Below are 15082 nucleotides of genomic sequence, written 5' to 3' on the forward strand. Positions count from 1 at the left end.
TCATTTAAGTTTCAAAACATTTTCATAACTTATATTTGGGCGTTTTAAGTAAACGTCCAAAAAATATAACATTTAAAATTCAAATTCTTTCATTAAATGAAAAATTTTAGTATTGTTTATATTATTGACTATACGTTCAAAATTTCTAAAAATGGTTTAGAATTTTATATAAAAAATTTTAACGGTGGTAGTCATAACATATTAAAAATTATTATATTTGATATGTTAAAATTAATTAAACTATATCATTAAATTATATCTTAGGGTAGGAAAAAATTATGAGAATTATAAGAATTATTATAAGGATATTTTTTGACAATTTTTTTAAAAATATTTAATAAAAATATATATATATTTATTGTTAAAATTAAAAATAATAATAATAATTAAAAAGGATATGGTGGGTGGAGTTGAAGGTGGTGTCTATCTGGTAAAATTAAATTTGGGAGGCTACAAAGTCCGAGTGAGTCTTGCGGGGGTCCACATGGGGTTTTGAGAGAGTCAAAGCAGATCCTCTATACACTTATTTGTTTATTATAGTAATGAGTGGAAGTTGTTTGTCGCCGCTTTTCTGGAGACTTGAAATTACCATTGAGTAAAGAACTTAGAATTAAATATAAATCAAACTATATTTAGTATATATTAAATAATTACAAATTTTGATCTTCTTTGAACAGGTTTAAATTTTAAGAGAAAATTTGTTATTTCTTTTACCTTTTATTAATCCATTAAGTATTTTGTAATTAAAAGATAATCTCAATTCAATTTTATTTTTTAAAATAAATAATTAAAAATTTTCAATACTGTCTATTTATAAATTTATAAATAATTCTATTAACATAAAATGAACTGTCATATATTTGACATATTTTAAAAAAGAATTATATTTGATATTGAATTGAATTACGTATATGTTGTAGCAATCTTTTTTTTTTTTTTTTGCAATAAGAGGTGTTAGGAATTCTTCTTATATGTGCTTATTTTATTTTTTTATAAATGTATATGATTTGCACATAAATTATAGTTATAAGTCTGTTATATATATTAAAAAATTTATATTATATTTTAAAATTATAAATTTAAATATATAAAATTTGTCAATTTATAACTATAATATATGCTAACAATAATCTATTTATAATATTTAATTTAATAAAATTAAATTTTTACATTTGTTTAGATTATCAATATATAATATATTGTGAGTTAATAATATATACAATATAATTAAAAAAATTATAAATTTAAGTTAGATTATGATTTTGTTTAACTTTATTTTTTAAAAAATAAGATATTTTTATTGTATTATAAGTTGTACAAATGTATAATTTATTAACAGATGTACAATTTTTACTTTTTTAAAAAAAATAAAATAAACGCAAAGTATTATGCTTTATGATTAATGACACAGACAGTAAAAATAATAATAATTAATAAGTGGATGAGGTTTACAATTATACAGGTTGATGTACATAATCTCTCTTAATAGAAATTTTAATTGCGATAAATTGGAGTTTTTTTTTTTTTTTTTAATTTTCAAAAAATTTAATTATTTTAAAGAATGATATCTGAACTTCGTTAATATATGAAGATATATTAAAATGTTTACATATTTATACATCACTTATAAATATTAGAAATGAAAATGTATAAAATTTAAATTTTTATATCAACAAAATTCATTGGATAAAGCTGAACAAATATATATATATATATATAATAATGAAAGAGGACGAGTTTGGGACGCATTTGTGCCCTACGCCAACTTTAGACTAACCCCAAGAAATTCTCCCTCCAAAGTCTTCCAAAGTTGCACGCATTGGCACCCAAATATTATTTATTTATACCACCAAAAATTAAAAATTCTATTTTTATTTTTTAAAAAACAGCTTTAAATAAAATATCTTTTCCTTTTTATTTTTTTAAAAATTCAGGCGTTGCTTTGATTTTATTGTTCACACCACTCTCTCTCTCTCTCTCCTCAAAACTGTAAAACAGTGTTTACGACTTTAGGCACCCCACCTCCTTCTTCTTTAGCAGTAATGGCCCTTTGCCGCTCTCTCTGTGATTCTTCAATACCTTTGTGCCTTCATTTTTCAAACTCTACACCTCTTTGTCTCTCCCACACAGACCCCACTTTAACTCTACCCTCATGGGATACCTCTCCTGCAATGCCGACTCTGCCATAGCCGCCTGTGATCCCTACAACTGGGATCGTCGCCGGAGAAGAAAGGGGAAAACTCGAAGCAAAAACAAATCTGGGCAACCGGTGAAGATAAGAGAGTTCTTATACGATGAGCTGGTCGCCGCCACCAAGGCCTTCTCTGCTGACAACTTTCTCGGAAAAGGCAGCCATGGCAGCGTCTATAAGGCTGTTCTCGACGACGGCAAGCTCATCGCTGCTGTTAAGAAGACAACTTCTCCGATCTCCACCAGTCAAGATCACCATCCTAGAGGTAACTGCAGCAACAGTCCAGCAGAAAACGAGATTGAAATTCTCTCGAGGGTGAACAACCCCAGGCTGGTCAACCTCATCGGCTTCTGTGTCGACTCTAGAGAGAAGAAGCTATTGGTTGTGGAATACATGCCCCGCGGTTCGTTGTTCGAACTGTTGCATTGCTCCTCTAGACCCCCCGGTTGGACCAGGCGAGTCCGGTTTGCGCTGCAAATAGCCGAGGCGGTTCAGTGTCTGCACACCTCTAGCCCGCCGGTGATCCACCGAGACATCAAATCGTCAAACGTTTTGATCGACGAGAGCGGGGACGCAAGGCTTGGGGATTTTGGGCTGGCCTTGAGGGGACACGTGGAGGACGTTCGCGTCAAGTGCACCCCACCGGCGGGGACGTTAGGATATCTCGATCCGGGCTACCTGGCCCCCGGCGACCTAAGCACCAAGAGCGACGTGTTCAGCTTCGGCATACTGTTGCTCGAGATTATCAGTGGCCGGCACGCGATTGATTTGAACTACAGCCCGCCTTCCGTCGTTGACTGGGCTGTCCCCATAATCAAGCATGGCGAGTTTTCAGGAATCTGCGACCACCGTCTTAGGTCCCTTTCCGACCGGTCCGTGATCCGTGCTCTCGCGGTGCTGGCGGCTCGGTGCGTGAGATCCACTGCGGCTAAGCGACCAGACATGGCAGAGGTGATCGACTGCCTGAAGAACGTGAGGAAGAAATTCCACTCGCCGCCCGGTTGGTGCAACCTGCGGCGGGTGATGACCCGATTAGAATTATCAGAATCTTCCGCTCAACACGACCCGGTTGAGAAAAGCGAGGATGTAGTAATTACGAGCAGCGCAAGGTGCGGGAGCCGGAGGAACAGGAAGGTTTCCAGCGTAACGAGCGTGGATTCTCGCGAGGGGAGCGGAGATCGCGTGATCAGATCGAGATCAATCGGGTGTTTAAGCGAAGCGAGAGTGGAGCCGGATCTCATTCTCGGCGGTGATGGGGACGAGGTGGGTCCAAGAAGAAAGAAACATGGTGGGTTGGCGTTGAAAATGGCGGCGGTGAGATTGAGGAAGTCGAGATCAATGGGAGTGTTGCAGAGCAGGAAGGCTCTGCTTCATCACGGTGGAAATGACGGCAAAGGTTATGTGTCCGACATGAAAATGCAGAGAAGAAAAAATAATACGTCAAAGTTGGTGATTACAAGGACGCGTTTGGATGAAAAATCTGAAAAAGAATTGCAAAAGAAGCCACTGGTTTCCAGTTGACTGATAAGTTAAGTTAAGCACTTATTTTGATAAGAGCTTCCAGGAGTGAATTTCAATAGGGATTTCCTTTTTTTTTTTTTTTTTTTAAACCAAACAGCTAATAAATCTACAACGTTGAAAGATGATTGATTATAATTAAAAAAAAGGAAAGGAAAAGAAAAAAAAAAGAAAAAGAAAACCAAATCAATGGAAATGTTTTTTTAAATCAGGATTAATTAGGGATTGTTTGGAATTAATCAATTTAAAAAGCTTTTTTTTTTTTTTGGGTGCTATAGCTTATTCTTATGGCTTGGCTTAAACTCTGTGTTATGGAATTGTCAATTTAGCATGTTTATACATTCATTTTTTAAAAAATGTAATAAATATATATATATATATGCAAATTTTATTTTGTAAAATAAAACATCAATAATAATTTGATAAAAGGATTTGTCCGTGCAATATATACGTGTGTGTTTGGTCATGGTCGGAGCTAAAATCCAAACATATATATTTAATACCGAATTGGCTTCAGCTTGTTTGGCGGGTGCTGTTGTTGGCAGTCGTCGTCCCCATCATGATTCACGGTTAATGCAATGGGGTTTAATAATATATAAAATTGATTTTCGTTTATTATAATGTTTTTTTAACAAACTTAATTATAAATTAATTCTACGCATTTTCTACTATTTAATTTACTATCTAATTAGCCAATAATTAATTAATATTTGACTTTGACAAGTAATAATATTACATAAACAAAATTTAAAAATATTTTTTTAAATGTTTTTTTTAAAAATAAATTTTATTACTAAAACAGCGAGATTTTATTTTTAGTAGCACCAAAAATTAAATGTAATTGATAAATAGGTATGTATATATATATCTTTTAATTTTTTGACAAGTACAAGTTGTCGTATTAGTCTTTGATACATATTATAATATTTCTTATTATAATTTGATACATAATATTTTTTTTTATTAATTTACGTATTCTATTTATTTTTTGTTTTTAACCAGAAAAGTTTAAAATAGTAATATCATATTTTAATATTTTTAAAAATAAATTTGATTAATTAATTAAAAATATTAGGTCTACTTAATTTATTAACTTATTAGTAAATAAATTAATTTATTTTCATTATTATTAATTTTTTATTTTAATTAATTAATTAAAATTATTTTTAAAATTTATAAAATATTATGAATTACATTACCAACAAAGAAAAAAGAAAAAATAAATTATAATAAATGATAAAATTTGAAGATTAACATGATAATTATTATTATTTTTTTGACTTGGATTGGATTTTCGTGTGTTGGGATCATGTCGGTATACGAAACAGAATTAAATGCCACTCAACAACAAACTGATTAAATGCCACCTTAATTTCACCGGTATATAGTTAGTTGTTTCTGGCACCGTTTCATTTACTTGGAATCCATCCACGTATTTAATGTCTTAAATTAGAAGCCCAAGTCCATTTGAAATAATTGGCTGACTGACACAAACAAATTTGGGCTATCTGCAAACCCAATTTTGAGTCCACTCGGACCAATTTGCAACTTGGATTTAAATTTTGGTTTTTGTGCAAGAACAAAAATAAGTTTTAGCGATGACAGTAAGGTTTGTTCTAAATATATTTTACCAAATACCAATGAGGAATTTGAATTTTCTTTTTTTTTTTATTTTTTATTTTTTTATTTTTCCGGATCGTGTTGAGATTATAAATTATCTTACTCAGAATTCAATCTAGTTAACTACTTTATAAACAGACAGACGCACCCTCCACCCAACAAGTTTTGTTGGTATCATATAAAGATTACAGATGCATCAAAAGGGCAGGTCTGATTTGGGCCGAAATGCAAGAATTATTGAAGAAATTGGTCCGTCCATTGATATTTAGCCCGCCGGGTTATTTGAAGAAAAAAAAAAAAAAAAAAAAAAAAAGAAATGAATTTTTTAGAAAAGAAAAAGTAAAGTCATTAAGAAATACATTTTATAGTCGCATGCATGTGATAGTTTTCCTGTTTTGGAAGTACAGGCATATAGATAGATACAGTGTGTTGTAAAAAAGAAGTAATAGATGTTGTACAAGTTTCGCTTTTGTTGAGAGTCCTTTTCTTTTCCAGCCTACTGACACACACCACATGTTGGTGTGTAAATTAAAACAAACTCGTTCAATTTTTAAACCATAAACAAGTTGGTGACAGATTTGAGCTATGTTCCCTTTAATGACCACTAATGTTATTATTATTATAGCATGTAAATATCCCGACATTTTGTTTTGTTTTTAATGACAATATATGTAATATTTCAGTAAAGAATATAAAGGGCAGGGCAAGATTATTATATATAGGTATGTCTATGTATGTAATGTACCCTTTTGGACATATCATCTTAATTGAGGCTCATTAATGAACTAATTATGTTAAATCCTAAGTTTGGTCTCATCATTGCTTGAGAACTAATGTTTTATTTATTATTAATTTTTTAAAAAAAATAAATTATGTGACAAAATGGTAAAAAGAGTTTTTCTGGATGTAAAAATTGAAATTCCCCAAAGTAACGAGTGTTAAATATGAGACTAACGGGGGGAACGTAATGTTTGCATAAGAAGATAAATTAAGACAAGAAAATTAATTATTTCAAATTTAATTTTAAAAAAGGCTGCAAAAAAGCATAGAAATGGAAATCCAACCCAACCTTACAACACTCTTTCCTCTCTCTCTATCTATCTCCTTATAAGATAACCCCACCTCTGCTTTTTACGTCTTGTCAACATCCTTTGGCTCTTTTTTTATAAAGAAAATAAAAATATATTGAGTTTAATTTAATTTTGATCGTATGTGTTTCACGCACACACTAAAACAGACACAAAGAAAAGAATCTTTCCTTAAATGACAACGGAACGGAACGGAAAAACAGGCTACGGAATGTGGGTTAGAGTAGCCTTAGGTCTCAATTATGAACCTAAGCCCTGTCTCTCTAATCTCCACATATCAAATATATGTTTTTAAAAAATTTATTAATTATTAATAGATATACCAAAAAAGAATTCACAATATTAAGAATTAACACAGTTAAAAGTAATTTTCATAAGAATTAATCAAAACTATTTTTATCATTTAAGATATAAAAAAATATTTAGTGTTTTGGTTTCCCGCCAGCTGACATGAGAGGGACATGCAGTAGAACGGGATCAGGGCGTCGCGTCGGATGCACCCCGTTCACATCCGGATTGGTTCTCCCCAATTCAATGCGTGTGTTTGATTCAAACTCAATTTCTATATGTATTTTTTTTATTTTAAAAATATTTTTTTAATTTATAATTAATGTATATATATATATATACATCCTTTAATTAATAAATATATATTTTATTATTTTAAAAAATTATTATGTACATGAAGTGTAACGATTCTAAAAACTATAAAATATGATAAATTATAAATTTAGTACCAAAGCAAAACAATAAATTAAAATTTATGTTCCTTATACAATAACTGAAAATATTAAATAGGACTTAGGGAATAATATTTCTAAAAGAGCAACTAATAACTAAATAAATAAATTAAAAATAAACAAATTGAATATCCCACTCGCAACCTTCTTGTGGATCGGAGTCTGAATCCTAATCTTTTTTATCTAAAATGATTAATGAAAGAGTGAACTACACTAACACAGTAAGAATATCACACTACTCACCGACACAGAAATGAAGATTGGTAGAAATCATAAAAATAACTAATGGAGCTCTTAATTTAAGTAAATTCGTTTATCATAAATAAAACTATTTACCGCATACTTACCGTAACGAGATTTTTAAAAATAATTTATAGAGTCAATAACATAATACATATCATAATTTCATATGCAATCAGTCGGAACAATAATTTTTTTTTTCAGCCTATTGGTATCTATGGGGGTCCATAAGAATGTTCCTACTACGCGTGAATCCTCTTTTTATATTTTATAATTAACGAACCGTCTTCATACCTCGTCCGGTATGAGCGTCAAAAGATATCATCCATCAATACCTCGTCCGGTATGAGGGTGAAACGGGTCGTCCTCATACTCCATCCAGTATGAGCGTCAAATTACCAAACTTCGATACCTCGTTCGGTATGAGGCAACGTTCACGGTAGAGTTCCCTATGTACTCGGTCCGTCCACCATCTCCCAAAATATCCAGTAAGTCTGTCGATTCATCCATCCACTTAATCAAACAATTTCACTTTTTCTTTTAATTTTCAGTTTTCCAATTCAACATAGTAACACAAACAAGCAAAACATACATCAAATGAATATAATCGTATCATCATGCCAATTTCAGTGTATTATCAGCACTCGAAAACTATAAAATCAGGTAATCGGTTAAATATATCAAACAACAGTAAATAACCAGTTTCGACTCTATTAGTAACCTGTAATTAATTATGAATGTTTCTAAATTTCACAAAATACTATATTATTTAAAATTAAACTTCAATTTCATAACAGAGAATAAGGTGATGGATTCTTACTCAAATTGATGTCTGAAATGTTAAACTTTTGACTACGCATACGGGCGGTTCTCGGGTTCCCTGAATTTTTTTTGGGAATTAAAATGCGCTTCAAGTATCTATAAATATCTATAAAAAAACTCCAAAATCCGTGTTAGGAGACCTTTTTGGCCAATTCCAGAATTCTGGCACGGCGGCTTCGCCCTGCTCCGGCAAGGTTCTTCGATGCGGCGGCTCCGCTGGCTCACCTTCACGGTTGGGTGTTTTGCTTCGGCCAACCTGTAGAAAAGCAAATGGTGATTACAATGGTGGAAGAATTACACAAAACGGGAATCGGAAAGGGCTTCATCATATGCGATTTTTGCATTTTTTCGTGGCGATGTCGCCAAACTTTGCCCACGGTTTTTGGCCAATTCGCCGGTCCTTTTGTTCCGATTTTAGTCATGGGGGTGTTTAAAATCAAATTTCGAGTAAAGAATAAATTTTTTACATCTTTTAGCAGTCGGAAGTGGCTTCGGCGCGACGATGGCGACGGTTTCCTTCCGGCAACTAGGTATTCTTCTCCGGGAGGGGGGGTGGGGGGTCTGGCGGCTAAGGTTAGGATTTGGTGTGAATAAGGTTATTTATATCCGTTTTCTTTTAATCTGTACCGTCCATCGCATTTGATTTGGACTGTCCGATCACGATTAAATAGGGAGTGAATCTGGACCATTCATCGTGATCTGATCTAGACTATCCGATTGCATTTAAATAGGAAGTGGATCTGAACCGTTCATCATGTTTAAATATGATCATCTAATCGCGTTTGGGGAGAAACGGATTTGGACCGTCCGTACGCGCATGAACGAATCTGGACCGTCCGATCGCAGGCATACAGATCGCCAGCGTGGCCTCCCGCGTAGCATGCCACGCGGTGCACTTCGGTTCGTCGGGATTACTAACTGGTGTCTTATGTGGCGCAATTTTTTTAAATTATTTTTTGACCCACAGTTTCTTATTTTTCTTTAAAAAACATCCCCATAACTTAAATTTTCATCATTTTTTCCTAAAATTATTTTCAAATTCATCATTCATTTAATTTTTTTATTTTTACATCAAATAAAAATTAAAAAATTCGGAAATTGTATTTATTAATTAATTTTAACTACAATTAAAATTAATTAAGTCATTACATGAAGCTTACCATCTTAGGTTTTTTAATTAATTATATTTTCTCTATATCATTATTAAACTTTTATTGAAACTGTTGAAATATTCACCATGCAAATCAAAAAAATATTGGTCAGTATGTTTAAATTATTAAATGAATCTTAAAAAAAAAAATTGGTATGCAATATTTTTTTATTATAATTTGATCATTATTTATATATTTATTTCAAAAATTCAAATTTTAAATTATATTAAAAGATTTTCAATAATAGTTGATAATAATTAAATGTTTTAGTCATAACGTGAATGTTGTTTTTTTAAATTAGATAATTTTGTTTTTACTTTAGGTAAAATTTTATTTTTCTTTTTCTTGTTTTTTGTGACCGTTTTAAGACTTGGTTCAGCTTTTTTAATTTTTAATTTTTAATTTTTGGATTTATTACTGTTGACGTCAGCATAAAACTGGCAAAAACTAACAAAAATTATATATATATATATATATATTGACAACCAAGAAAAACTGAAGTTCCCATTGAGACGTGGAGATGACTGGGATGAGTTTAACGTTATTTTCATAATTACAAAACGTATACATTTATTAATTAAATAATATTAATTATAACATAATTAAATAAAAATATACACAAAATTTTAATTTCACTTAAATTTATAACCTTCCATAAAAAATTTCAAATTAATCAACACTTAGTATATAAATGACGTCACGTTGATGTCCGGGAAGGAGGGCACGGAGGCAGGTGGCATAAAAGCCGACAACTTAATGTAAGTCCGTGTCACACGCGCACACACAGACACACGTATGTATATAAACGCAGAGACTTTAATTATAATTATTTTTTATTTACGCGCAAATGTATTTAATATATTTGATTATAATTTGTTATTTTCTAAATTTATTTTTTATCCGTAATATTTTATAAAAAAATTAAAATAATATATTTTAAATTATACATTTTTCTATAAAAATTATTTATAATACAATAAAAAATACAAAATTTTATTTGATTAAATTTTTTTTGGATATAATAAATGAAATTTCAATTAATCAGAATAATTTTTTGATTAACTTTAACATAATTTATACATTTTTAATAATAAAAATAAATTATATAATGTTTGTAGAATTTTCTGGAAATATTATTGAAAATATATATTACTTATTGAAATAAAAGAAAGGAATAAGAGAAGAGAAGAGAAGAGAAGAAGGAAGGCACATGTGATGTGATTATGTTGTGTCCCATGTTCCCAAACACCACCTCTCCCTTTCCCTATTCCCTCATCACCTTCACTTTCCCAAACACACGCTAACTTCTCTACCCTTTTTTTTTTTTTTTTTTAATAAAAAAATTTATGTCCATTGAAAAATATATTTAAATTTTAACATTCTATATATTTATTACATGTTATTTAAAAAAATCTTAAAATAATTAACATACATGTTATATAAAATGTCTTTATATTAGGTAATAATTAAACTTATAACTTGTAATTTATTAAAAGTAAAAAAAAAAAATAGAAACTATAAAAGTACTGCTTAACCCAACAATCAGATACTGATTATAAAAAATTTAAAAATTTCTGAAAATAATCATTACTAATACATCCCCCAATTTTTAAAAAAACAAAATTAGTTGAAATATTTAAGAATTTAATTCTAAAATACTATATATCTAAATATAAACCGAAATTGTTAAAAAGTAACTAATTAATAAATAAATCATTAGTGAGTTATTAAAAATTAATTAATGATTATTTAAGTTAATTAGCAGGATAAGAAATTGGGATCACAAAATAGGAAAGGAGATGACAAAAGGTTTTTTATTTTATTTTTTTAAAAATCTCGAGTAAGACAGTGCTTTTCTGCGGAGGTCGGAAATTGATGGCCACACTCTCCTTCCCCCTCTTATCTCCTGAAGTCACTACAATTTTACTTCACATTCTTCTTCTTCTCCTCTTATTATTATTATTATTATTATTTTAAAATAAAAATAAAAATAAAAATAAAAATTAAATTACTATTTATTATTATTATTATTGGAAATTATTAGTGACGAATATAAATTAGAGATGTCTACAATCTTTTCAAGAATTGCCTGTGTGTGTATGTGCGTGTCACTACTTGCCAGTCCTGGATCTGCTTCTGTAAAACCGGCCATGTAGATCTCTGTCTATCACACCAAGAATCATAAGGTGACAGAGACGAGGAATTAACACTGAGCGAGACGAGGAAGGAGAGGGATATGGATTTTGAAGAACACGAAGACCCAGAAGAGGAAATGGCGGCCATGGGTGTTCCGCCCGGTTATGACTCCTTGGCTAACTCTTCCTCAGCTGGGAGGTCCAAATTGGGTGGCGCCGAGGCTGGTGGAGGCGGCGGCTCGGCTGCCGGAAGGAAGAACGCCGTCAGGTACAGAGAATGTTTAAAGAATCACGCTGTTAACATCGGTGGCCACGCTTTGGACGGTTGTGGAGAGTTCATGGCGGCGGGGGAGGAAGGCACAATCGATGCTCTGAAATGCGCCGCCTGCAACTGCCACCGGAATTTTCACCGCAAAGAAACCGACGGAGCTGGAGAAGGAATCTACCACCATCAACAGCAGCACCATCATCACCACCAGTTCTCGGCTTATTACCGAGCGGCGCCGCCGGCTGGGTACCTGCACCTTACACCGCAGCCTCATCAGCACAGGCCTTTAGCTCTCCCGGCGGCATCTGGAGGCGGGTACAGCCGGGAGGAAGAAGATGTTTCGAATCCAAGTAGTAGCGGCGGCGGTGGTGGCAGCGGTGGCGGATTAAGGAAGAGGTTCAGGACTAAGTTTACACAGGAACAGAAAGAGAAGATGTTGGCGTTTTCGGAGCGGGTCGGATGGAGGATCCAGAAGCACGATGAAGCTGTGGTGGAACAGTTTTGTGCCGAAAGTGGTGTAAAAAGACATGTTCTTAAGGTATGGATGCACAACAACAAGCACACTCTTGGTAAGAAACCCTAATTTCTTTGCTGGGTCCAAAACAAGAAACAAACAATTACTTAACTTCACATTTCTCAGTCTTGAGGTAGACCAAGAAGAAGGAGGAGGAGGAAGAAGAAGAAGAAGAAGAAGAAGAAGAAGAAGGTAAGTTAAGCAAACATCACTAGGTAGAGAGAATCTGAGTTAGAACCCTTCCCCCCACCAAAAAAAAAACAAAATCTCTCTGCTGTGAATTTAGTCATGATAGATAACTTAACCAGCTAGGGTTCTTACTTCTTTTTATTTTGGTTTTTTTCTAAATTTTTTTTCTGGGTTCTTGTTTAGTTTCTTCTTGTTGTCAGTGCCTAGTTTTTTGTTTTTCAATCTTTAATTTTTAGGATGAATGATGACTTGGGTAGCAGTTATAAAGATGAGCCATTGCTCAAAAACTGAGAGTTAAAACCAAGCATCTTCTTCTTCTAACTGTAGTTTTACTTTCCTTGGATTTAAGAACTTAGTGTTAATTATCTGCAACCCACTAATTTATCTCCTCTCAGTGGAGGCCATTAATCTTGTATCTCTCTCCTTTCTTTCTTGCTTTGTGGCGATAAAAACTGCACCGTCTCCTTTAATTTACAGCGAGAAACAGCTTGACGCGAGCGAGTGGTAAGTTACACCACTCTCTCTCTCTCTCTGATCAGCCATGTGATTATGATGATGATGATGATGATGATGATGAAGCTCGGATCGGTGCAGAGAAATCCAAGCCGAACAAAACGTGTTTGGCATGCAAAGCTGCGATCACTTTTGTACCCATTCACATCTGTCACCTTCTTCTTCCTTCTATCTCTTAATGCTTTAATAAGCCATAACCTCTCTCTCTCTCTCTCTCTCTCTCTCTCTCTCTCTGCCATTAATTTCTTTCAACCCCTTTGACCTCTCCAGAGCCTTCCAGGAGCTGGACAAAAAACCTTCAACTCCGCCCGTATATATTATATAAACGAAAGAGAATGATCAGATATATTTATATATTGATATGATTTTTCGTGTAAGGGTACAGGGATCATCTCTCTTTTTGTCACTCATTGATTCCTCGTCCTCCCATTAATACCACCACCCATTAAAACTTAAAGCCTTGCTGATCATCACTTCTCTCTCTGTCCACATATACACACGTATATATTTATATATATGGTACTTTTGCTGTGAGTATTAGTGTTCGTTGGAGCTGGTCATATTCATCTTCTTCAGGTTTTCCGATCTGCTTTTCGATGAAGCAAAAAACGATCACTCTTGATTTCGACGTTCTTTGTAAATGCAGAGGCTATCTCTACTTGTCGTTAGATGGAGGAGAGGCCAGATTATATACACAAACACACACATAGGTATATCTCCATTGTGGGGGGGGGCGGGGGGGTTGTATGTAACTGACTTGGGGTATTTAATTAATTGATCATATTCAGAAGTCAGAACTGACGGGTCAGGACTGACAAAGCAACATTATTAGTTTGAATGTTTATAGAGGAGGACTTGGGTGTTTAGAAAAATTAGTTTAACCACTTGGGAAAATCAGTTTAATTATTTATTATTATTATTATTATTACTTTAATTTTTAAATATAATTTGATTTATAGAAACTAAAATTTGGAAACAAATTATTTAAAAAAAAAAAAAAAAAGAGGAAGAGGGATGAGTGTGAGTGGAGGGATGTTGGGGGAAAGTGAGGTAATGGGGAAATAGTAGAGTTCAAGTGTTGAAGCTGTCGGAAAATACGAATTCAATAAATAAATTATTAAAGCAGCCAAACAACCCACTACCCATTGCCCAAGTTTTCAGCTTTTCAAATTTCACTATATATATATATATATATATATTTCATTCATCAAAATTTGAAGAACTACCAACCCCATGAATTTCCTAATTTAATCATTCAATTTTTAATTTAAAATTTTATTTTTTATCAATTTTTTATGTATTAATTAAAATGTTATTCTTTAAATTTATGGATTTGTAAGTTGTTTAAACATAATAATTATTAAGGAACAAGTTATTAATCTTCTGTTACATTTGTAATATCATTATCATATAATTAAAAAATTAATATGAAAACATTCAATTATTTTTATATTTATGTTAATTTTTAATTAGAATATAACTTTAAAAAATTGATTAAAATTAAATCGAACTAGTTCAGTTTGATCTAATATTTTGACTTGATTTTTAGTTTAAAAATATTATATTTTTAATATTTAATTTAATTTATTCTAATCTAATTTAATTCTATTTTAATAAATTAACAACCCTAAATATCTTAATGATCAGGCTCTCACAATTGAATGCAACACTATTCGAATATGATTATGTAACCTATTCTTGGATCCGACCCACGTGCAATCCCACTTGTATTAATCTATTTATATTTGTATTATGTGACGTTAGTTAGGCTTATTATGATTATATTTTTAAATATATAATAGCCAGGTATATAAAGGAGTATGATGTACATTTGGAATGTAACGACTCCGAAAATTTAAAAGGAAATGTATATAAAGAATATGAGTGCAGAAGTAAAATAAAAGGTTCTGATTAATATCTCTTACACAATAACTTAAATGTATTAACAATATCAAAAAAATAAGTCCTTTAAAGAACATACTAGAAATGAAAGACTACAAGAAAACTAATAAACATCTAGGCATCTACTCGCCGTCTTCTTATGCATCGGGCTTGGGAACCAAGTCCTCCTGATCTGAAATGGTTAAGTAAGG

At 32.1% G+C, this 15082-nt stretch overlaps 2 protein-coding genes across 4 annotated transcripts; both read left to right on the forward strand.

Moving 5' to 3' along the window:
- The first annotated feature begins 1900 nt into the window (after positions 1-1900).
- On the forward strand, positions 1901-3920 carry LOC110817945 (Protein kinase superfamily protein). Its single transcript, XM_088221626.1, has one exon. The coding sequence runs from the start codon at positions 2153-2155 to the stop codon at positions 3710-3712; it is 1560 nt and encodes a 519-aa protein (XP_088077752.1). The 5' UTR covers positions 1901-2152; the 3' UTR covers positions 3713-3920.
- Positions 3921-11394: 7474 nt separating this feature from the next.
- LOC110813628 (zinc-finger homeodomain protein 2-like) lies at positions 11395-12891 on the forward strand. Of its 3 annotated transcripts, none has more exons than XM_088221627.1 (2): positions 11395-12342; positions 12414-12891. In XM_088221627.1, the coding sequence occupies exons 1-2, from the start codon at positions 11607-11609 to the stop codon at positions 12422-12424; spliced, it is 747 nt and encodes a 248-aa protein (XP_088077753.1). In that variant the 5' UTR covers positions 11395-11606; the 3' UTR covers positions 12425-12891. The 3 variants fall into 3 exon arrangements, with proteins under 3 accessions (XP_088077753.1, XP_088077754.1, XP_021896538.1); XM_088221628.1 differs by having other exon boundaries at positions 11395-12311; XM_022040846.2 differs by having other exon boundaries at positions 11400-12891.
- The last annotated feature ends 2191 nt before the right edge of the window (positions 12892-15082 follow it).

The sequence above is a fragment of the Carica papaya genome, chromosome 1 (genome assembly GCF_054855325.1).
Source record: "Carica papaya isolate Zhongbai chromosome 1, ASM5485532v1, whole genome shotgun sequence".
NCBI classification, from domain to species: Eukaryota; Viridiplantae; Streptophyta; class Magnoliopsida; order Brassicales; family Caricaceae; genus Carica; species Carica papaya.